Below are 24,795 nucleotides of genomic sequence, written 5' to 3'. Positions count from 1 at the left end.
TGGGGCAGTGATCAAAGTTAATATTCTGGGGTGTATTAACAGGAGTGCCATATTGGGGTGAGCAAACTTTTTACATTAGGCCCCACTTTTCATTGCCCCCCCCACACCTGTCTGAACTGATGGAAATTTCAGTTACATTTGTAAGGAATTAAGCCTGTAGAATGTAAATACTTTATTCATTGGTATATAAATGTGAAAATTCATACACTAACATATTTCAACATGTTTGTGAGATGGATGAGTCTGAGACCCAACAGCTGATTAGGCTGTGCCCTCTCCACCCCCCCCAATTAGGAAATTTCACTCCATGCCCAAGGTGGGCTGCCCCGCAATTTGCTCACCCATTTTATATAAAACATGGGCAGTAACTGTCTCAAGCTATGACTTCAGCTGCAACAGTGTGTCCAGCTCTGGGTCCCGCCCACTAGGAAAGCTGGGAACAAATTGGAGCGAGGCTCTAGAAGAGCAACAAGTCATCAGGTATTGAAAACCTGACCTCCAAGGAAAGGTTAAAAAAACTGGACTGGGTTAATCTTGAGAAAACTGGTTAGGAAAGGGGCTGATAATGGTCTGTAAATACATTGAGGGCTGTTCTGAAGAAGGCTGCGATCGATTCATTGGCTGGCAAACAACTTAGGACAAAGTAACGGCTTGCCCCACTTAAATCTCCCTTCCAGCAGGTTATTAGAAGAACTTGCGAACACTCGAGGGCATGGTAAATGCTGGAACTGGTTTCCAAGAGGGTGCGGAATCCCAGCAGTGGCGGGTTTTAAGAACAGTTCGGGTGTCGGCGATAGGACTGGATTACTTGGCCCTGCAGGGCAGGACTTGAGAGGCCATCAAATCCAGCCCCTGAAGGTCCCCCCCCAGCTCTCCATTTCTACAGAATTCAAACCTTCAAAGCGTAGTCACTGACCCTCTTGGGATGGGCCAGCCAAAGGAATAAGGCAGGTGCAGACCGTCTGAGAGGCCCACATGCCCGAGCTGCAGCAGAAGGGAGTGCAAGCTGGAAGCCGTGAATTAAAATGGAAGCCCTGCCCTTTGTGGTTCCAGACAAAGGAAAGCTTTGGGGGATCTCCCGCCCTCTATACCCAGTGTACATGCCTGGTTTGTGAGAACCACTCAAACCTCATTCAGATACTGGGCTTGTCGCTCGCTCCCCTGGCAGAGATACCAGATTCCAGGAGTTGACTGGTGCTAAATGAAAGCCACCTTTTGAGCAGCATCTTGGATGTGACTGGGTCCCATGCACTGGGGTAAGAGAGAACACAGAGCAGCAGCACCGTGAGCTGACTTTACTCTAACTCCCCTCTGTGATCCACTGCCAGGCCGCAGCTCCCACTGACTAAGCATTTCTCTTTCTGAAGCTTCGGCTGCCACCTAGTGATTAGATTAATTAGAGGTGCCGAACAATGGAAAAATAATCACAATTAACCACAAAACTAAAACCCAGTCACCTCTAAATCACAGTTATAAGAGCCCTATCACACAATAATAAAACACCTATTTCAATAAAATTTATTATAAATATTTTGGATTTTTTTTTCTGTTTCCCACTATACTGATTTCAGTTACAACACAGGCCAACGTGTACAGTGCTCACTGTATACAACCCCTTGGGATTACAAATATTTGCGTGATAAGAGACCTGGGGGAGGGGGGCAGAGAGTAGGTAAGTGCAGCCACCACCCACACCCTGCACCCCCCTCCCAGCCCCATTTCCTCACCCACAGCCTGCTCCTGCCCCTCCCTCCCAAAACCTTCACCTCCACCCAGACCCATCCCTTTCGGACACCACCCCCAACCCTTTCTGCACCCTTCCTCCCACCTAGACCCACACCCCTAGCCTGCTCCTGCACCCGCCACCCCCAGTCCATTCCTGTACCCTGCTCCTGCCTAGACTTGCCCAACCCTGCATGCTCCCTCCAGCTCAGACCCCATCCCTGGCCCCATTCAGGGGTCACATCGGAGAGGGATTCCCCCCCTACTTCTCACTTGCGTGGCTCCAGACTGATTCATCTGTGGCTCAATGACCCCCAACACAAGAAAGTTTCCCCTCTGTTCTACACACACCCGCCAGGTAACTCACCTTATTGTATCAGCCAGACTTGCTAATGAGCAGCTCCTTGGACGCCGAACTAGCAAACCCCTCACCACTCGTAACAAATCAGCAACTTTATTGGCTCACATATTGCTACATACAATATACAGCAGTGTTCCCATCCCTTGGGTAAGTAAAATTTACCAGCTCAAGGTGCTGGAATTACAGATTGGTGCCTCCAACCACATTGCACATTTAATGGGTAGACAACAGATGCACTTCCACCCCCTCCAGCACAGACAAGGTGGCAGGTTATTTACACCCACCCACACCAGCGTGGGACATTAGAAAGGGTTCCCAAAACCATGCAGGGCACAAAGCACATCACTGTCTGCACCAGGCCATGCACAGGCCTGTCCCCCCAGCGTGGAGGCCGGAGTAATTTCAAACATTTTCCTAGAAACACAAGAAAAAACCAAAACCCCAGGGGAGAACTGAGAACTGGGGGAGCGGGAGCCAGTGCTTTAATTCCTTCCAGAAGCAGAACACGGTCAGGGCAGAGGGCTGGGGGTGGAGGAGGCATTCCAAGGCTTGAAATGGCTCAGCCGGTGAGCTGCAGGGGACAACTCCAGCTGGTCTGCCGGGTATGAATGACTCCCCATGGGATGCTCAGGATTCTGTATAGGGAGGGCCAATCTGTTAAAGCAACTGGCTACAAAGGCATTGGTTCCCAAGAATTCCAACCCTCTAATTCCAACCCTGGGGCCAGGGGCAGAGTACTTAAAAGTTTTCTTGCTGGTGTGTCCACACCTTTCATTCAGATCTATGGGGAGTGTGGGCTGGGGTGTGGTTTCCTGCATCCCAGCCCTTCCTCGCAACCTCAGTGTTGTGTAAAAAGACACTGGAAAACAGCTCCCCAAAAATCACACAGCGGGGTAGTCCAACTGCCACCATAGTAGCCTAAAATTATTAAGTTGCTCATGCCTTTTTCTGGGCAGGGAAGGGGAGAGAAATCTGGAACATCCAATTGTCCTGAGAAATCCTCCTCTTAATATATAATCAAGATGCTTTAAGATGGGCTTATCTGTAAATATGTCCCTCCCCATCCTGGCAGACTTCACACATTCAAAGCATTTAAAAGCACTTAAGGGCCCTGCTGCTAAGAGATAAATGTCATTCAAAAAGCAACCAAATCTCCACCAGTGCCCTATACTCACTGACTGCAAGCTGTTCCATGAGGCCACTGGAGATGGCTCCTTTAAGGCCATGCTTTCTTGCTGCTGTGTGGACACTGATTGAACAAATACAAGTAATCCTTGGAAACCAGCTGGCGGATGACATGGAGGGGCTCAGGGAGTGGGTGAAGAGGAGAGGAGCTTTGGAGATGGCGTAGTGCTGAGTGAAAAACGACACAGCCTAATCTCTGCTGGCAATAGTGTTTCCAGATTCATTAGGCAACAGACTCCAAGCCTGAAGAATTCCAGTCCTGGGGGTGTGGAGGTGAAACACTTAACTCTGCAGAGTCCCCACGGTGCCAGCTTCCCTCACAAGGGCCGACTTTTCCTCAACTCCCACCACCATCTTGGACTAGGTTCTGCCGGTGCTTCCTGGGGAACTCGCCATTAGTGCTCAGCACCGTAAATTTTCACGGCTCTCTCTCACTTTGAAGCCATCTGCCTGGAGCCTTTGGGGGCAGGGGAAGGTACAGAGCTGCATTAAAGGAGAATTCAGACATCCTCTACCCTTCTCTAAAGCTGCTCTGGGCTCTCATGGAATCCAGGCCCCCACCGTAACCAGTGCCATAAATACTGCCCTGAGCACTGTTGAAACAAGGAGCTAAAATAGAAGGATGACCTGGCACAAACCTGCATGGTGCACTTTGGGGCAGGGGGCACAAACTCAAGCGAAGCAGACTGAGTAACATGCCCACTCCAGATCACAGACAGAGGATGGCTTTGAAAGGCTGCCTCTGTTCCCAGCCATGGAGCGCTCCCAGCAGGGTCAGGATGAGAACCGATGGTGGCAGTGCAGTCAAACTGGTACCTCCAAGAAGTGGAGCAGCTACAGGCTAGGAGAGATTTCCTGCAGCAGCAGCCAGAGGAAAGTCCCATTTCAGTCACTTGCTCCCATCCCAGGCCGCTTGGTACAGCTCGCTTTTTCCTCACTCATTTTGTCACTCATTAGCCTCTCACCACTCCCCTGAGCACTTGCCCAGGGAGCTGATGGGGTTGGAATGAAAGGGAGGGAACCAGACAGACTGCAAAAGATAAAACGAACCTACCCATTCAAGCCAGAACTGCAGCAACCTCACCTGCCCGTGGCAAGCTGCCTTTCAGGTCCAGTCCAGCTTGGCTGTACTCTGAGGGAAATCTCCTGGATTCACAGGAAACGTCCCTGCCCCCGCCAAACACCCAGCCCAAGTCACATGGGGGCTAAGAATCCACCTGACACCAGGCTGCTCACATGGGGAAGCATCGCACCAGCTTCTCTGCAGCGGTTTCAGACCTGGCGTTTGTACAGCCTCCTCTGTGACTCTGGGAATCTGGAGGCTGGAGACTCAGGGACCACCCCAGTGTTTAAGACGCAGCCGGCCTTTCTGAGCCCATACACAACTTGCAGGACAAATCCTGTGCCGCTGGGGCAGGGTGCTGGGTGGTTTCTCCAATGCTTATAGTTAGTGATAAGCACACTAGAAAGCAATCACGGCCTAACCTCCTTGGTCCCCAAGCTCTCAAAGGATTCATCCTGTGCATGGCTGCAGAATCCCATGAGCAGTCACCCCTGGTCTGGATAAAGCTCAGACTGGCATGGACAGACATTTGCCCCACATTTCCCACACACTCTCCATGCTGCCTAATGATCCTCCAACCTCCTGGCAGGGTAGAGCCAGATGAAGACAGACCATTCAACTCATTAACAAGGACAAACATCCATTTTCTAGATACACATTGATAAAACTCAACCTGGATGCATCCCCCCAACACCACAGCTGTGGCAAAGAAGCAGTTGTGTGTAAACTGCTGTGTTCTGTGTCCCCAAGATGTCCTCGACCCAGGGCTGACAGTGGCAGGTGATGGCAGAGAGAATAAAGGAAAATCAGAGACAGCAGCATCTAAACTTGAATACCTGACTAAAAGGTTTGACTGGATTTCAAAGCATGGAGCTATGGCTTTCAATTCCTTGCAACAAATTCCAGTTGATCATTAGAAAACCGTCCAGTCGTGTGAGACGGGGCAGGGCAGATTTCAGGATCTAACATAGCCCCGAGGCTTGCTGAAGTCATCACAGAGACAATGACATGCCCAGACGTCCTGCAGATCCCTGTGCTGCACAAAGCGCTCAGGTGTGAGACAGGTGTGACCCACTAAAGAGAGAAAGGCAGCCTGCTCCAAAGACCATCAGCATGGGAGAATAGGACAGATGCTGCCAGATCTGAAGTCTCGCTCTCTGTGGTCTACAGGCCCAGCCTGTTTGCAGGGCTCTAGCTTGTGGCCTTTAAACTGGATTCTTCTAGAGAAAATGTCCCCCCTGGTCTGGGACTCAGACATCCGTCTCTAGCCGCAGTCGTTCCATGCGGCGGACGTTGCTCTCCACAGCGTTGCGGTTGGTGATAGGCTGAGCACACGACTGGGGAAACCAGCCCCTCTCGCCATCCCGCAGCCTCTCGCCCAAGTACCAGCCTAAGAGAGAGAGAGAGAGGTGTTCAGAACACACACAGTCTGTCCCAACCCCTGGCTCCAGGCACCTTCCAGTAATGAACTGCACGGCGCCTGGAAGAAGCTACCTAGTTTGACACAGGCTTCCAGCTCCATGCCAGGGACCCTGGAACTCCCAGGCCTGGAGTGGTCCACAAGGTGATGTCCTGAAGTTTTAGATCCTGAACTCCCCTGCAGTCCGCCCAGCTGTCCAACCGAGCCTGGCCTGGCACTCCTTGACAGAGCATCCAACCCAAAAGGAAACTCTTTCCTCACAAAGTTTCTGACCACCTCTAGTCATGATTGCATCTGGTTGCTGCTCCAGACAGCTCCTGGACAGGCCCAGCATACTTCCTGGGGAAGATGACAGCACCTGCTATCCCCTGACCTCAAAGCTCTTCCCACATCATCTCTCCATGTGGTACTGACACTGATGTGGGGAAGGGAAGGGACTTGTGCAATGGCCTTATGGCAGCATCAGGACCAAAGTCCAGAGAAACCTGCTCCAAAAAGCAGGGGGCTCATTTCGGAGCACAAGTTCAGCTGCCCCCAGATCACTCTCCCTTCCCAGAGCCAAGACCAGCACTCAGGTACCCTGGCTCCAGGACCCCTGTTCTAGCTTCCAGACGACTCTTCCCCCTCTGCTCTGTACCACAGTCCCACCCAACCACTCACCATCCTCTTCGTCGAGGACCAAGACAACATCCGCCTGCTGCAGGGATATCTCATCTGTCTGTTTAGCCAAGAAGGCCCTGATTATCTCCACCTGCCTCAGCTCTGGTTGAGGATTGGGGGAGGAGAGAGAGAGAGAGAAAATGAAATACAAAGATGGCATTTGCTGTGCTGAGGCTATGTCTAGTGGGACCCTACAGCCAAAACTACCTTCAGTCCCAGGTAGACGACTGCCTATAGGCCCTCCTGAATCACTGCTGGCTGCTGAGTGAGGGGAGGAAGAGGGCGAGATAGACTGCCTTTGCTCATGCAAGGAGAGCTGTAAACTTGGGGCCCTGGCATAACTTTTCAATACTTGAGCCTGGCAATGGTACATTCTTAACCATCAAACAAATCATCTGCCACTGTCCAAATCACGTGCCCCGGAGCCTCTGCACACAGCCAGTGGGGCAGAACAGGAACTGGAGAAAGAAGTTATTTCTATTCTGTCAGCTTTGAGCTTTTCATCTGGCTGATGAATGCCCCCACTGCACTCATTTCTGCAGTGTTTGGAATTAACACGACATTCCTGTTCACTTTCTGGTGTGGTCCCAGACATAAACCGACTCTGGAGTCCCTGAGCCAGCAGAGGGAGCAGAAGTCTCTTTTTCTATTCAGGAGAGCATTCATTCCAACTCCACTTTCATTTTCCTTATGAAGCTTCCCAACCCACCTTTACAAGGAGATCACAAACTCATGACAGACTCTTAGAGGGACCAATTTAGAGTTAACTGCACATCCCAAGTTAAGGGAGCTTCATGAGAGGCAAATGGTGACAGCAGGAGAATGTTCCACACCTTAGCATGAGTCCCTCAACAGGAAAAATTAATTAGACCTGTCCATATTTAATACATGTCCATCCACGCACAATGAAATCCCCGGGAATCTCAAACTTTCCACCCACAGACTTTGACCTTTGAAAGGAAATCTTCACAGTTCTTAACCATGTAAAGTTGGATAATGATTAACAGACATCAGTGTGCAAGCTACCGCCATGTTAAAAATAAAACTTAATGACCGAGGACTGCTTATCAATGAAGCTGTACCTCCTTTCCTAGCCTTGTCCTCTGACTTGTTTTCTCTGTGCATCAGAGCAGTGATCCAACGAGCCCGATCGCTCCTGACAGGAGGAAAGAGTTAAAGACGTTGTTATGGGGCAGGAAACAAGCATGGAAATAGTTTGCATTATATTACAACCAAACAGTACTGGTGGGCTATAGATAAGATACAACTCTGGCTTTATTCTACCATGTGCACCTACCCTCTCTCAAAAGAATCCAACATTTGAAGGATGCAAGACCAAACAAACAATTTAATCTATATGAAGTGTGCCTGGAGTTTATATTCTCTGCAGGCTGAAAATCAGAGGGAACAGAGTTGCAGCTTTAAAGCAGAAGCAGTATAAACATTTGCTCAGCAGCAACAAAACTTTGTGACATGTTACGAAAAATCAGGTGAGAGACAATAAAATGGTGGAGCTGGCAGAAAAAAAATACCCAGGATCAGTGGCAAAAGTTTGGGGATTTGCAAAAGAATAGTCTCTCTACCTGTAAACTTCTTGCGAACCAGCATCAAGAATGATGAATGAAGGCTCAGGGGGCCTCCCAGAGAAAGACCAAAATGAAATGCAGAGTCTAAGACTAGCAGGAAGTGAAAAAATGAAGAGAAGACCAGGTTCCATAAGAGAGAATGGGATTTAAAAGCAGCAAAAGGAAGTTACCTATGACCAGAGGGTAAAGGTAAGGCTTGGCAGGAAAGACTAAAGGGAAAGCTAAAAGGAGGAAGCCACTGTGGATCTAGGAGAGCCCAAAGGAAAGCAAAAGCAATGCAGGAGGCATTGAGACGTTAGTGGCTGCGTTCTCTGCAGAGCTATGATTTCTGCACGATGTGGGAGGAGAGGTTGTGGTGGCCATTCTAATGTATTACTTCATGTGCTATAAAGCCAGTCACTAGTGTAACACAGACCAGCCTGTTATGTATTTTTAACAATGCTCTCATTATTAAAACAAACAAACAAACAAAAATAGCCACCCACAAGCCAGGGAAAAGATTCACTCACAGAGACTCTGCGGACAGCACCACCTTCTCCTCCTTGCCTTCACTGTTCTTCCTCATGATCACTTGAAACAAGTGGCCGCTGCACTGGCTACGGGCTGTGCCACTGGGCCCTGGCTTCCCCGGGGGAGATGAGGGCGTGTCGGGTCTTTCAATTTTCTCCACTATGGTCTGGTCTAGCTTGGCGTAGTCCGTGACTGCATAGCTCTCCTCGCTAGGGGCAACCAAGCACAGCAGGATTAGAACCTCACACTGCTGCTCCCTCCCAGAGCCACGCTCCCCAGGGAAGGGAATTTGGTCTTGAAACTGGCCTTCCCTAAGGCGTACAGCACCCATCAAACGCCAGGACACACTTGCCATCAGGCCTCATTTTAACTCCCACCTCCCCTCAAGGCCAAGTGGTTTGCGCAGCTGTTGGACTTCTGGCACAGCAGGGCACCAGCATAGCTGTGCTGGCAGAAACCTCAAGGGGAGATGCCGTTATGCCTGGTAAGCTGCATGGACAGTGGTCTGCTTTGTGCTGCTCAGGGTACGAGCACGAGCCAGCAGGAGCAAAGTCTCTGTGTCCGCACAAGCAGTGCTTTGAGGGAACAGGACATTAGCAAGACCTGGCCTCATGGACTGTTGGACGCCATGGCAGACTTGTAAAGCCTGCAGAGCAGGTGCAGGATTCTATCTAACCTTGGTTGCTGCCTGGGGTGGACATCAGAACATAAGAAGGCCCAAACTGACCTGAAGAAGTGGGTCTGTCCCACGAATGCTCATCATCTAATACATTATTCTGTTAGCCTTTGAAGTGCTCCTGGACTGCTTCTGTGTTTTGAACACCCAAACCATGCCAGAGCAAATGTCCATCTAGCCCAGTGTCCTGTCCCCTAACAGTGGCCAACACCACATGCCCCGATGGACCCATCCCCCAAGAACTCATTTCTTTCTGGGGCTGTTATATTTCAGGCTTCACAACATACCCCGGCCAGGCGTTCCACAGGCTGCCTGTGCACTGTGTGAAGAAGTACTTCCCACTGCTTGTTCTAAGCCTGCTGTCCCCTTCATTTCACTGGGTGAGCCTTGGTCGTTTTGTTAAAAGAAGGGATATACAGTTCTGCATGCCCTTTCTCTACACCCGTTGCATAACAGACCTCTGTCTTAGTGGCCTGTTTTCCATGCCCAGCAGTCCCAGCTCTTTCAGTCTCTCCTCACACGAAAGCTCTTCCCCACCCTTCAGCACTGTGGTTGCCCTTCTCTGCCCCTTTTCCAAGTCTGATATTTCTTTTTTGAGACAGGGCAGCCAGAGCTGCACACCATGCTCAAGCTGTGGGCGTACCCAGGCAATATATTTTTGGTTCTTTCTCGTTCCATTAAACTGTAATCTCTGTGGTGCAGGGGCTGTCTGGAGCTATGCATCAGGACAGCTCCAGTCCAGATCAGACCTTTGACATGCTATCGTAAGACACAGACCATCAAAATCCACCATGTCCTAGAGCAAAAAGTGGAATATTTGAGATGGGGCTGGTTTGATTTTGGCCATTGGCAACCCAAGTTCAGTTAGGGTTTGGCCAGGTAATGACACAGCTAGCCTACCCCTCTGTCACCCTTGCTGTCTGTCCGGATATAACACTCTGTGCAAACTGTTAAGCTCAAATACAAGAAGCTATCAGCACAGAGAGGATTACGCTTACTCCCCTCATGGGGAAGCCCTGACAGTTTTGGGGGTCCCTGGGGGCTGTCCGTCCTGAGAACACCTTTTCAGGGCTATGAGCTGGGGGCCATGTGTCTACTTTGAAGTCCTCCACCTTTTTAACTCCTGACTCTGGGTGCTCTACTCAAATCTTGGGGGGGACAGGGATTTTTTTTTTTAAAGTAAGATCATCAGAGCCCTCCTCCGCCTCCAACAAGAGAATGAAATAGTGGAGGCTGGCTTCAGCAGGTTGGTTTCACTACCTTGCATCGAAGACGTGGGTCTTTGCCCACGAAAGCTTATTCTCTAAAATATCTGTTAGTATATACAGGTGCCACAGGACTTCTCGGTGTTTTTGCCCATTATTAGTGCTCCCAAACAGCTGAAAGGGAAAAGTTCCAGCAACAGGGCCACGTGGGGGAGGGAGGAATGCTACGGGTTAATGTGTGCCTAAATTATTCCTGTTTGATGACTTGTAAGCAAAGTATTCCCTCAAAGATCAAAAGTTTTCAACATTCTGTTAAGGGGAGTGTCTTGGACAAAAGGCTATTGGTGCCTTCCCCTCTCTGATTAACTCACTAATAAAAACAGCATTTCTAGCTTCCCTTGCCCCAGGGGCTCAAATGACAGGATTGGAGGGTAAAGCCTCTTTTAGCCAGCAGGACAGGAACAAGTTTCTACCCACCCAAACCCACCCACTAACCCACTGAGAGAATCTCTAGATTTCTGGTTCAGGAGCTAAACTGAAAAATCCAGAACAAATATCCAGTTGCATTGAACCTGAAATAATATTTTGTTCTTTACTTGCTTTGTCTTGGGTCAAAATAAAACATGCTGTTCAACATAAAACGATTCCCTCCCTCCCTAGTTGTTTTTGTTGTGGGTCGTCTTTGGGTGCTTTTCCACCTGAGTTTTTTTGAAATTAGCTGAACTGCAAAACAAACTGCCCTGGTGAAGCGAAACATCCAAGTATTTTGAGACGGCTGATGTGAAATGATTAGACTTTTTCACATATATGTTTTTCAACTTTTATTTCACAGTGAAACTAACTGCTCACCAAATCAGAGAGGTGGCCGTGTTAGTCTGTATCTTTGAGAACAACAAGAAGTCCTGTGACACCTTATAGACTAACAGATATTTTGGAGCATAAGCTTTCGTGGGCAAAGGCCTGCATTTGCCCATGAAAGCTTATGCTCCAAAATATCTGTTAGTCTATAAGGTGTCATAGGACTTCTTCTTGTGCTCACTGAATGTGATCCAATGTGGGAACATGTTCTGAGCCCCCCAAATGCAGTTTTCAGTGAATTGACTATCAGCCTAAAATACTTGCTCAGCTCTATTTGCAATATATCCCACCCCTGGCCTAGGGAAAACATCTCAGCACAAGAGGGAATGATCATTTCAGTCTCTGGCTCCTCTGAGGAGATTAGCAGCAGCTCTCTATGGCAGTGGTGCTCAACCTTTCCAGACTGATTAGGCTTGCACTCCCCCAAGTTTCACCTGACTTACAAAATCAGACATAAAAATACAAGTGTCAAAGCACATTATTACACACAAATGGCTCTTATATTTATCATGATTATAAAACCAAATCAATTGGAATATAAATATTATATGTACATTTCAGTCTATAGTACATAGAGCTATGTAAACTAGTATTGTCCATAAAATTGTAGTTTGCACTGATTTTGCCTGAACTTGTTATACATAAACTGTTATATATTTGTCGTGCCAGCTCATTTTCAGCAGTATTTCTAGATCTGAGGACGGGGTCTGCCCCACAAAAACTCATCACATAATAAATCATTTTGTTAGTCTTTAAAGCACTACATGACTGCTTTTTTGCTTGTGAAGACTCCTAACACTGCTCCCTATGGATTCAAACTGGTGACAGGTGTGACTGTGCCACCTCTCATGCCATTCTTCTGCACAGAAAGGTATTCATTAGCTGGCAACTTTTCACTAGATAACGCACCCTCAGTGCTAGTGACTGCTTCAGCTTAGGCAATTGCAAAGGTCAGTGTCAAACTACCTGATAAAGGCTCTCCCAACAAACTCAATAAGAAGCAGACCATCCATTCCCTCCCTTACCTTTTCTTCTTGGTTACGATCAGGACATCGTTAAACAGGAACAGGTAGCAGCTGGCTCTGCCAAAGCCCTTGCGGAAGATACCAGCATCTTCTCCATGGGACAGGGAGAGCTCCCCTCTTTTCAGCAGCCAGCGGGAAGCAGAAATCAGCGGTAAAGGCTGGAACAGAAACAAGATGTTTAATCAGTTTTGGGACATAACAGCAACAGTAAAAGGAGAGTCCAAAATGACCCCAAAGGTCACACAGTGCACTGTCAATGGAGCACTACACAGCCATTCTAGGCCCAGGTGTTCAGAGCAGCTCCCTGTGAGGCAATGAAAGAGGCAGAGGTCCAGGTTCTTTGGAAAATCTGGACTTAAGTTGGGCAATGAGCAATTCTCAAAATCTGGCCTGGGATGCACTAGCACTTAAGGAGTTTGCTGGTGGAACAAGAGACAATGATTTTAGTGATGTGAAACCCTCCCCAGACCATGAAGAGTAATTCTTTATTGCTCCTACTTCTCCTCTGAAGGGGAATGGCTTAAAGGGATTTCTTTCCAATGCACAGCAGTTCTTAAAGTAACTAGTCCCACCTGTCGGGTCTGATCTCCCAAAGACTGGTAATGTTACGGACTGCCACCAGATTGGCAGCGCTCTTGGAAAAAGGGACAGAAAACTGGTATTGAGTGTTAACCATTTGCACCTTCAATTTTAAAAGGAGGAAAAAAAAGACAGCTGGATGAACAGCTTTTGAGAGAGACTGTTTACTCAATAAACCAAAGTTCTTGTTTTAAACAACAGAACTCAGAGACAGGGTTTCAATGCGAGTTAGCATGTTCTAATCCATCTCACAAGATGTCTAAATATCTTTGCCAATCTGGCTGCAAGTACTGCTAAAGTTGCCACCACTGTTAACCCCTTATTTCCAACTCAAAGGGTTCCTCACTTTGATCTTTCCAAACTCCAGCTGCTTCTGAAGCGTGTACATCTGCTCAGTCCTCTCCATCGTGTGGGCTCCCTCATTGCACTTCTTAACTAGCTGGAAGCAGAAAGTCAGAGAACATGAACTGAAGGTCAGGATAACAGTCATTGATGCTGGGACGCCTCAGGCTTTAAACTTATATAGCTAAATGTACACCAATAAACTGCTTCTGGCTCGTGACTACTCAGCAATGTACCAGGGATCACGTTTTAATGCACCTTTAATTTCATTTCAGCCTCCAGACATGAGCAAATAGTTATGAAAAGATTCCCCAAACATTTTAAAAATCATCCCTAACAGCCATTACCACTGAGTTTGGCAACGGCAAATTCCACATTGATGGTAACATGCTGTTCTGTGCAGTAAGCAGCAAGGCTGTAGAATACAATCAATGGCAGACAATTATGGAACACATTGAAAGAGCTAAACAAACAATGGAAAATGAAAACAAGAGGCTGAAACAGCAGGGCCAATGACAACAGCAAAGAAACAATGCATTGGAACTGGCTCATTCTATGAATGTTATTTTATTATAATGACTGATGGTGCATGTAGGCTTTGAAATAGCTTAGAAATCAAAAATTCATGAATAAAGCAAGGTGGTCAACTAATAACTATATACCTTGTAGCTTGGAGTAAGGGTATGTCTGAGTTAGGTGGAAGATCAGCTCAGTCAGGGCGGCTCTTCTGGGGTTTGATTTCATGCCCCTGATAAATAGATTTATCTGGGGCCAGCAGCCAAGCCCTGCACTCCTCCATTTCATGAATTTCTCCTGTAGCCCTGTCTCTGTGAGGACGGCCAGGTGAGGCGATTGTAGGTAAGTTGATTCTAGCTATGCAATTTCTGTAGCTAGAATTGTGTATCTACAATTGACTTTAACGTCTAGTATAGACCTGGCCTAAGTATCCTTGCAAGTCCCTCCACAGCTAGCAGATTCTTAGCCAAGGCCACTGGCCATTCAGGAGCAAGGCAATCTGCTTTCTCCCCCCAGCCTCTTTTCAGAAGTTCTCCCTCTTCCTTTAAAACTGGCCTGGAAGGCAGTGGGTAGAGCGTAACTATGTGAGGATGACTGCTTTATAGGCCACAGGGAAAGTGAGAGGACTTGTTAACGAAGCGGAAACCACATCCCCTCGACAGTACGTCCCCTCAGACTGCAGTGCTAGTGGTATCTCTTCCGCTGACAGCTGCCCTTCAGTGCTTTTCAATCACACCCAGGTACAAGGTCACATCATTAGCGCAAAGACCAGAATACAGTAGTAGCCCCTTAGTGAGGGAAAGACGTTACTTCAACACTCATGCCAGCTGGAATAAATGCAGTCCTGGGCTGTGATGGATTCTTCGGGTTATAGTGTTGAAGTACTGTCAGAGGGGCTTGGCGAGATGCCTCCCGATGTGTGAAGTAACAAAGGGGTATAGACAACTGTAACCCATGTGTTCCCACAGCCCCAGGAACCGTATCTCACATAATCGCTGCAGATCTTCTTGCAGTGAGGCAGAGCCCCTATAGTTGGACAATACACACAGATCTGCTCTCCTTCTTCCAAAGCAGTGGAGGCCTCACCTTGCTGATGGCTTTTAAGGCCTGCGTGGCAGCTTCGTAGGCCGTGGTGTACACGTTGGTTTTCTGACAAACTGTCTACAAATCAAAAAGAGAACATGACAGGATCCTTCCAAAACAAAGGTCAATGTAAACTGCTTTGCTCTGTTCCCCACCCGTTCTAGGATGGGTGGTGACCTACTGAACATCGCCTGGTTCTGGGTCAAGGCTTGCCTGACTCTGGTCCCCAAGGCTTGGGCTTCTCTCCCCCAACTCCCCAGCATCCACTGTGAAGTAGAGGGTGTGGAGCCCTGAGCCTCACAGGCCAGAGTCAGGCAAGCTAGGCCTGGATCCAGCCCGCGGACTCTGCGTGCCGGGGGGTGAGGTGGGGGGGACGCCTCAGAGCTCTACCTCAGAGTCCATAAAATCAATTAGCCCCCCGCCTGGGACTGGTGCGCAAGGGGAACGTCTCTTTCATTTTGGGATTACGTCAGTGACGTGATTTGGGTTTTTTGGTTTTGTTGGCTTCTTACTTGTGTGCCCTCCGACTGATTTTTTGTGGGTCAGTGTTCCCAACCCAGATGAAGATTTCTCCCCACCCCAACCAACCCCCTAGTCTAAGATCTGGCAAACCCAGGGTCCATTCCCAGCACGGAGCTCAAAACTAGGACATGCAAGTGAGGGAGGGCAGGACACAAGTGATACTGAGGGAATTCTAAGCAAAAGTGGGAGAAGTAACTATTTTACTACTTGGAGGCATCTTCTCCCCTTGGCCTCTCTTGGCATTTACTGTAGATGAGACATGGTTACTATTAACGAAACAAGGACATTAAGATGGTCTCTTCCCTTCACAGAAACTAGCTGTTTGGAGCAAAGTAAAACTGGCTCTTCCTCTCCCAGAAACTTGCTGGCTTGGAGAGTCAGTGGATTCAGGGATGGGGCACCCAGGCTGAATCTTCCAGAGACAGCTCTCTCTGGAACTCCCAGGTGCACATCACTGCCAGCCCAGCCAGGGGGGCGCCTACTGTTCTCCACGGCGTTGCACAGGAGCCACACCCTCAGTGCTTTCACTTGACAAAAAAAGTCTTAGTTTTGCTGTCACTCTCCTGTCCAAAGTCTTTGCCCATCCTGCCTGGGGGGGCTGGGCTGTGACAGTACCCCTAAAACAGGGAGTGAAGGGACAAGGGCAGAGCTCAAGGGGTGAGACATGGCACAAGTCACATACTATGCTACTGACGGGCCCTATCTGTTAATGAAGCAGAGAACAGGGCCAACCAGCATTCTGGGATGGAGATCAAGTTCTTGACAAAGGCTCAGGTCAGCTTCCAAACCAAACCTGCCTTGCAGTTAGGCAGCCACCCAAGCTCCAGCAGAAGCCAGGTCCCAAGAACTCAGCTGTGTTAGACCCCAGAGCAGGGTGCATTTGGTTCAGTGCACTCAGTCCCTTCAAATGGTGCCAGGGAATTCCATGTGCTGGCTCTCACTTACATCCATAAGCAGTGGGAGACGAGTTACTCTTTGCATGGGGAGGATGAGAAAGGAGCTCATGGGCAGCCCACCACACTCTGGCTTCCTCTCGATTTGTTTCAAGGCCTCTTTAAATGTAGCATTTGTGGCTCTAAAATGGGAGACAAGTACCCTTCATTAGGCGTGGGCTTTCCAGACCCTTCATGAAATACAGATTCTCACAGCCCAGGCATGTCATGGACTTCCCAGGGTTTCTAATACAGGCTGAACCTCTCTAATCCAGAACTCTTTTGTCCATCAACATCCATAATCTGGCATTATTTTAGTTAGCCAGACAACCACTTGCCATGGGTGTGGTCAACTTTCCTGTGGTTCCATAAACTTTGTTTACAGTCACCAGTCCTGGCTCGCAATGTTCTGTGCTGTTATTTAGCTGTAATTTACCCCTAAATATCTTCTAAGAGCTCAGTCAGCAGGGGATTTGTTGGTAACATGTTAGACAATATTGACCTCCAATGGTCTGGCAAATTCTTGCATTGGCTCTGGTCAAGCCCTGAGGGTGCTGGACGAGAGGTTCAACATGTAGTCGGCTACAAGTCCCAGAGAGCCAGCAACAACAGGGACATGTGCTTGTTCAGAGAATGCCTGGATTAATCCCCTGGGAGCTTACAAAAAGGGGCCATAGACACCCCCCTCGAACCAATACTGACACTGCGACGAACTCTATGGCCTTGACATGAGCTGAAGAAAGTATGACTGGAAAACAGACAACCCCATGAAAGGTCCTTGATTCCAGGCTGTGGTCTGAGCCACTTTTCACCTGTGAGTCCACAGATCCAGGAAGGGAACAGATCCAACCCAAGAGCCCACACAAAACATCACGCTATTACTAGTTGAAGGTAGGTTTCCCCCTACCCCCTGGGGTGTGACTTGATGACTAATGACTAATTACAGGCCCAAAAGCCCTACCTGTTAGCAATACTCACAGCAGCTTCTGGAGCGTCCTTTGCTGGTAGACTTCATTGGAGCAGTAGATGACATAAGGGTTGAAGTGGTTCGACACGTGATCCTCCAGGATGTCGCTGATGTCAGGGATCAACACGTTTTCTTGGTGCCGCTTCTCCAAGTCCTCAAAAAAACTGCCAAGAGAAGATAAATACACAAGGCAGTCAGAGGGCCCATGGGAAGCAGACTTCAGGTCTATGTACAGGTATGCTCCTTTGTGCCCTTCTGGCTTGCCATTCCTTTTGTCTCTTAGAGCTTCTTGATCGTCCCTGGAGTTCTCTCTTCTCCCCTTTTCTCCTCATTCACTCTCTTATTTAATGCCCTGTTGTCTAGAGACCTTTCTTACCAGTGATATAGAATCACAGAACACTAGAACTGGAAGGGACCGTGAGAGGTCACCAAGTCCAATTCCCTGCCCTCTTTACAGGACCAAGCACCATCTAGATCATCCCTATTAGATATTTATCTAATGGGAAGAAGGATTCTTTCAAAGATGGGGTTTTCTTTCAAAACAGCAGCATCTACACTGGCTTTCTTCTTTCGAAAGAAGCCCTTTCAAAATTAGAATATGCAAATGAGATGTCAAATATGCAAATTTATACCTCATTTGCATTTCTGATTTGCCTCATTTGCATACCTCTTTCAAAAGAGGAATGCAAGTGTAGACACACCCCTTGATCCCTTTCCACAGTACTCCATCCCGGGTAGAGTCCCTTCCCATTTTTTATGAGCGAAACTGATTTTTCCTCCTTAAGTGGAGAACTTTGCATGTGTCCGTATTGAACTTCATCTTATTTGCCTCACTCCATTTCTCCAGTTTGTCCAGATCGTTTAGAAGTCTGACCCTACTCTCCAAAGCTCTTACAACCCCTCCCAGCTTGGTGTAACCTGAAAACCTGATAAGCATACTCTCTAGGTCATCATGGAACACTAGAACTGGCAGGGACCTCAAGAGGTCATCGAGTCCAGTTCCCTGCCTTCTCAGCAGGACCAAACACCACGTAGACCATCCCTGACAGGTGTCCGTCTAACCTGCTCTTAAATATCTCCAGCAATGGAGATTCCACAACCTCCCTAAGGTTACGTATTTCAGTGTTTAACCACCCTGACAGCTAGGAAGTTTTCCCTAATGTCTAATCTAAAGCTCCCTTGCTGCAATTTAAGCCCATTGCTCTTTGTCGTATCCTCAGAGGCCCAGGAGAACCATTTTCTCCCTTCTCCTTATAACCCTCTGGCTACGTCTACACTGGAACAAAACTTCGAAATGGCCGTGCAAATGGTCATTTTGAAGATTACTAATGAGGCACTGAAATGCATATTCAGCGCCTCATTAGCATGCCACCGGCTGTGGCTCTTCGAAATTGCCCCGTTTCACTGCCATGGTGCTCGTCCAGACAGGGGTCCTTTTAGAAGGGACACTGCCAACTTCGAAATCTATCAGCAGGTAGAAATAAGGGGATTTCGAAGTTGGCAGAGTCCTCTCGAAAAGGACCCCCATCTGGACAAGCCATGCAGCAGCGAAAGGCAGCAATTTTGAAGAGCCGCGGCTGGTGGCATACTAATGAGGCATTGAATACGCACTTCAGCACCTCATTAGTAATCTTTGAAATGAGCATTTGCATGGCCATTTCGAAGTTTTTTCCCAGTGTAGACACGGCCTCTTTGAGGTACATGAAAACCATTATCAAGTCCCTTCTAAGTCTTCTCTTTTCTAAACTAAGCAAGCCCAGTTCTTTCACTCTTCCCTCATCGCTTCCCTGCTGTGTGAGCATGCTTGAGTAAGGCTATGTCTACACGTACCAGGAATGCCGACAGCTGCTATGCAATTTTAGCAAAGCAAAAAGGCAGTCAAGCAGCACTTTAAAGACTAACAAAATAATTTATTAGGCGAGCTTTCGTGGGACAGACCCACTTCTTCAGACCATAGCCAGACCAGAACAGACTCAATATTTAAGACACAGAGAACCAAAAACAGTAAGCAAGGAGGACAAATCAGAAAAAGATAATCAAGGTGAGCAAATCAGAGCGTGGAGGGGTGAGGGGGGAAGATCAAGAATTAGATTGAGCCAAGTATGCAGACGAGCCACTATAGTGACTCAGAAAGTTCCCATCATGATTTAAACCATGTGTTAATGTGCCAAATTTAAATATAAAAGTCAGCTTGTCCACTTTTCTCTCTAAAACAGTGCGATAATGTCTCTTCAGTAACACACATACCTTGAGGTCATTGACAAAATGCCCCACTCCATTAAAATGTTGACTCTGACCCATGATTCTGTGAGTAACCTGGTTAGGTCCAGTAAAAAAAACAAATCGACAGGGCCAGACGCATACCCAGAGACCAGCTACTCCAAGATCGGCCCAAAAAAGCCAAGAACAGAACACCACTGGTCATCACCTACAGCCTGCAACTCAGACCACTGCAACGAATTATTAAAGACCTACAACCTATTCTTAATCAGGATGCTACACTCCAGAAGGCCCTGGGTGACATGCCTGTTCTCTCCTACAGACAACCTCCCAACCTCATGAGGATCCTTACTAACAGCCACAGCCTATACCCCAGGAACACCAGTCCTGGAACCTTTCCCTGCAACAAAGCCAGCTGCCACTTTTGTCCACATATCTTCTCTGGAAATACCATCACTGGACCTAACCAGGTTATTCACAGAATCACAGGCACTTTCTCATGCTCCTCTACTAACATCATATATGCCATCATGTGCCAACAATGCCCAGATGCTTTGTATATTGGACAGACTTCTAACTCCCTTAGACAAAGGGTCAATGGGCACAAAACAGACATCAAAACACTCCAGATCCACAAACCAGTTAGTCAACATTTTAATGGAATGGGGCATTCTGTCAGTGACCTCAAGGTGTGTGTGTTACTGAAGAGACATTATCGCACCGTTTTAGAGAGAGAAGTGGACGAGCTGACTTTTATATTCAAATTCGGCACATTAACACATGGTTTAAATCGTGATGGGAACTTTCTGAGTCACTATGGGGCTCGTCTGCATACTTGGCTCAATCTAATTCTTGACCTTCCCCCCCACCCCTCCACTCTCTGATTTGCTCACCTTATCTTTTTCTGATTTGTCCTCCTTGCTTACTGTTTTTGGTTCTCTGTGCCTTAAATATTGAGTCTGGTCTGGTCTGGCTATGGGCTGAAGAAGTGGGTCTGTCCCACGAAAGCTCACCTAATAAACTATTTTGCTAGTCTTTAAAGTGCTACTTGACTGCTTTTTGTTTTGATATGCAGTTTTAATATGCCAATTGCGTACCTAAGCTCGATTTTGCAGCCGTCGACACTGGTCTCTGTCTTCACTGCAGAATGTCGACGGGAGTGCTCCTCCTGCTGACATTCCTTAACTCTTGAGGCTCACAAGGAATTCTGGGTTCAACATTGATCCCAGAATGCGCATTTGATCTTCTGTGGCTAGTGTAGACCTAGCCTGAGTTCAGATCTCCAGAGCAGAGAACTTTGCAATAGGCCATAAAAGAAAGAACTCCAGGGAGGAAAGGAGTCAGCAAAACCCTTCCAGAGAGGGCTCTGGGAAAAACGCTAGGTTCTAAAAGACAGAATGATGGATTTCCATCTGCCCCAGGCGCCACAACTCACAGAAACGCGCTCTGCTCTGAGCTTTGTAAATGCTTAACATTGCTGTGCGGCAGAAGACAGATTCTCTGCTCCAAGAGAATGAAGGCTCCAGTTGCTCATCACTGCGAACTAGCAGCCAGGCGAGACAGTGCAGGTTAAGAGACAAGAAATCCCACCCGCCCCATAAGCACTAAGGGAAGGGACATCCCAGAAAGCAATGTCGGGGGGAGGGGAACAGATTAATTACCCAGCTGGCAGATGGCTTGTGCATTTAGCTTTTATTACTTTGTTTTAACTGGCTGTTGCCCAGGAACAATTTTTGAATCAGCCATAACAATGTTTTTAGCAGACATGTCTTCTCCCCTGCCCAGGGCCAAAGGAACCAGCCCAATGTCACCTACCTCCTTTCACTGAAGGGGGCCCAAAGGCACACAGGGGTTAAGTGACGGACCCAATGTCCCAGAGCAAATCAGTGGCAGAGCTAGAATCAGCACTCTGGGTCTTCCGCTGTCCTGTGCTTACCCCTCCTGCAACAGATTCTTTCTGTCGTCTCTTTTAGGAGTCATTCTACTGCAACTTCCCTGCCAAAACCCTCTGTGCCCTGTGCAGGCCAGCTCTAGCCGGGCTCTCATGCAGACCAAGCTGTGAGCCAGGCATTCACAGAGCACCCATCCACTACAGGTGGCCAGGCCCTGGAACGTCCCCAGCCTTGTCGAGTCTTTGGCCTGCGCTTTCTCTGTGCGCGTTGCACATGGCTCAGCTCCCTGACAGACAGCGAGCTTTTGGTTCAGCGCCAGGCCAGAAATAGTCTCTCTCTCGCACATGCACAGTCGTGCACACCACACCCTGCAGAGCAGAAGCCAAGCCTGCACTGGCAGGTTAGAGATGGAGCTCTTTTGCTTATGCATCCCCGTAACAAGTTGGGACAAAACAAACAGCGGCTTGCCAGAAAGGCTGCCCAGCAGCCTCTGCTCTACCAGCCAGTGTCACATCTGAACTCGACCCGGCCTGTACCAGGAGAGTCACCTGAGCCTGCCTCACTGCCCCACATGACGAGGCTCTTCTTGAGCAGCAGGATGGGAATTTGAAACCAGGCAAGGCGGCCCAGCAGAGTCTACCTGAGAATACAACACTGTGGGCACGAGCTGTATGAATATACCCCACAGGGCCAGCTCCCCGGTATGCCAGTCAGGTGGGCTCAACACTGTGGCACAGGGACTTGCCAGAGGGGAAGGGGAGGCAGGCAGGTCAACAGTACATTTGCTAGCCATATATTCCATTCAACCCCTGGGTGACCTTATTGTGTCCCACAATTGTTCCTTCAACAACACAAACAGTTCAAGAGGAAGGGCAGCCAATCACAGGGCATGGTGGATTTCTCCATCATTCAGGGTCTTGAACTGAAGACTTGATGCTTTTCTAAAATATCAGCTACAGCTAAGCAGAAGAGCTGGGCTGGATGAAGGTTCCTGAGTGAGGGTCTCTGGCTTAGGCTCTGTAGACTTGAGGAATGCAATGGCCCACTCTGCTCTTAACATCTATGACAAGTCCTGGCATCATTTCAGCTATTTCCTGGAGGATGGGGTAAATTCTGGTCCCTGCTCTCCGGACCAGCAGGGGACCCAGATCTCCCTGGCCAGGGAGCTTCCCCTCACTCTTACCCACACATTACATAAGCTGCTGCTGTCGCCAGGAGTTGAATGCTTAGCCCCTGTGGCACTCCACTGCACAGGAACTGATGGGTACAGGTGAACCAGGCTGTGATCCCATTAAGCCCTGCTGCCTTCCCCTGCACAGAGGGCCCAGGCCAAAATGTTGTGATATTAGGGCCACCCAGCTAGAGCAACTCTCTCCAGCAGCAACTGTACTGATCATGTCCCCCAGGACCTACCTACGGGACTTTAAGCAAAGGGGGTACTCCCCATTCCCCTCAGCACCCCAAAAGGCTCCACCCTTCCCCTCCAAGACGTACCTTTTGCTGATGCTCAGGATCTCACCAATGTTGGAGAAGAGGTGATGGTGCTCGGTTTGGGTCATTGTCGCCTTCAGCTCTTCGGATTTCAGGAAGTGACAAACCAAGATCCCCAGGCTGTGCAGGTAGGAGTATTCCGAGGTGATGATCTCAAAGATAGCCTGACCCAGGGGGCACCGGGAGAATAAAAGCCATGCCCATCAGCAGCAATCATCCCCACAGACAACACGAATGAGCAAAGCCGCACTGGAGCCCCCTCTGTGCAAGAATGATGCACACGCTGGACTGAAGAGGCCAGAGAAGTTTGCACTGTCACAGCATCATTCCATGGATAGGCTGGAAAGCTACTGTCATTGGGGTCTGAAACACACCCGCAGTAGGTTTGCTAATGAAGGCACCCACTAGCGCACCTGAAAAGTCTCTCCAAGGATAAGGCTCCCATTCATCTCCCCTCAGCTGACTCCAGCCCTCACGTATCCCAACAGCTTCCCTCACCTCTTGCCGTTTGCGCTCCTCTGGGGTGATTCTGTCTAGGATGCCTGCTTCCTGCACCTGAACAGGACAGAGAGACAACACAGAGTGGGAAGGACAGTTCTGCTTCCAATGCCAAATCCCATATGCAGGTGGGAAAGATTCCATAGGCCAGGTTTATACTAGACCTTGACACTGATTACAGATGTGCAATTCCAGCTCTGGCAATTGCGTAGCTGGAATTGACTTAGGTATGATTGACTTACCTGGCTGTCCTCACTGAGGGAGGTTGACGGGAGACCTGTCAACCTCCCTTACTCCTCATGAGACAGAGTACAGGGGTCGACTGTCGACCCCAGATAGTTTGATTTCTTGAGTTCCCAGTAGGAGCGTGAAATTGAACCCCGGGAGATTAACTTTGACCAGACTGATCTCTGGTAAGTGTGGATGTACCCACAGGTGGTGCATCATACCCCAAGGCTTATGGCAAGAGGTCCTATCAGGCTCCTGCATTGTGTCGTCTTAGGATACAAAAGCCAATTTAGCAGGTCCAGACCCTTAATCTGACACTTGGCTTCCAGCAGCAGACAAAGGGTGGTTCAAACAAGGATAAAAATAATTTCCAGTGCATGTGGTCAACAGCAAAAAGCTGTACATCATGGGAGATATTCTTCCTGAGCCTTGCAAATAACCTTATTGCAGCTGGAACACGGGATACCACACCCCGCCCAGTCTGGCAGGGTGCTACCTGAGAGTGGAACCTCTTGGCCTGAGTTATCAGGTCCCTATCTCCACAATCCCCTCATCCAAAGCTAACACTGAAGCAGATGGCAGCAGCAGCTAAACTGCCCTGCTGGAAGGGGTTAACTTTACCAGTGGCTCTTACAAGTGATTTTCTTGGAGACATTCTTGAGAAGCTTAATCCCTGCCATGGGACGGGAAAGGGCAGTGAATAACCAAATCAGGAAAGCAGGCTCGCAGCCTTGGAGGCAAAGACCCTTGGAGGTCAAAGGTTAACCACAAATGGTGATCTTCTATTGGGAAGTGTAAAAGGCATTTAATAGAAGAGTCACATCAGCAGAAAAAACAAACAGAAGAACATTGGCAGAAATATGAAGCAAATATGAGTGTAGGGAGCATTTGGGACGGAAGGACGCGCGCGCACGCACGCACGCTTCTGATGTCTATCTGGAATGATGCCCCAGGACAGCCAATTAGATGCTAATATGGATCTCACCTGCTCTGTAAAGGAAAAGAGTGAAAGCAATTTTCTTTTACTAGACCCTCTCTCCTCAATCAGCTCCTTCTCTGTGTCCATTTTATGAAAATTAACCTGTCCCCTTGCCAGCCCCACCCTGTCCTGCAGGCGCTTGCCCAGGGTCACAATCCCAGCTCTGACGCTCAGGTTATGGTGTTAAAACCCCTTTTAATTTGGTTGGGGGAAGAAAAAAAAAAAAAACGACAACAAAATAGAACAGCCGCAGCCACTGCCTCTGTGGCTTGTGT

General features: G+C 48.5%; 1 protein-coding gene across 4 annotated transcripts in view; it reads right to left on the bottom strand.

Annotated features, from left to right (window-relative positions):
- Positions 1 to 2,160: 2,160 nt before the first annotated feature.
- ARHGEF16 (Rho guanine nucleotide exchange factor 16) overlaps positions 2,161 to 24,795 on the bottom strand; it is a 41,613-nt gene continuing 18,978 nt past the window's right edge. For all 4 annotated transcript variants that reach the window (XM_074975796.1, XM_074975795.1, XM_074975797.1 and 1 more), the window contains 11 exons: positions 23,314 to 23,370; positions 22,819 to 22,979; positions 17,224 to 17,376; positions 16,259 to 16,388; positions 14,795 to 14,869; positions 13,197 to 13,289; positions 12,272 to 12,429; positions 8,507 to 8,716; positions 7,494 to 7,567; positions 6,412 to 6,513; positions 2,161 to 5,721 (listed from right to left, as the gene is read on the bottom strand). In XM_074975796.1, coding sequence (XP_074831897.1) covers positions 5,582 to 5,721; positions 6,412 to 6,513; positions 7,494 to 7,567; positions 8,507 to 8,716; positions 12,272 to 12,429; positions 13,197 to 13,289; positions 14,795 to 14,869; positions 16,259 to 16,388; positions 17,224 to 17,376; positions 22,819 to 22,979; positions 23,314 to 23,370 — 1,353 coding nt within the window. In that variant the 3' untranslated portion in view covers positions 2,161 to 5,581. The remainder of the gene's footprint in view (positions 5,722 to 6,411; positions 6,514 to 7,493; positions 7,568 to 8,506; positions 8,717 to 12,271; positions 12,430 to 13,196; positions 13,290 to 14,794; positions 14,870 to 16,258; positions 16,389 to 17,223; positions 17,377 to 22,818; positions 22,980 to 23,313; positions 23,371 to 24,795) is intronic.

The sequence above is a fragment of the Carettochelys insculpta genome, chromosome 23 (assembly GCF_033958435.1).
Source record: "Carettochelys insculpta isolate YL-2023 chromosome 23, ASM3395843v1, whole genome shotgun sequence".
Taxonomy (NCBI): Eukaryota; Metazoa; Chordata; order Testudines; family Carettochelyidae; genus Carettochelys; species Carettochelys insculpta.
Note: the sequence above shows the minus strand (reverse complement) of the source record. Positions and strands in the feature narration are given on the sequence as shown.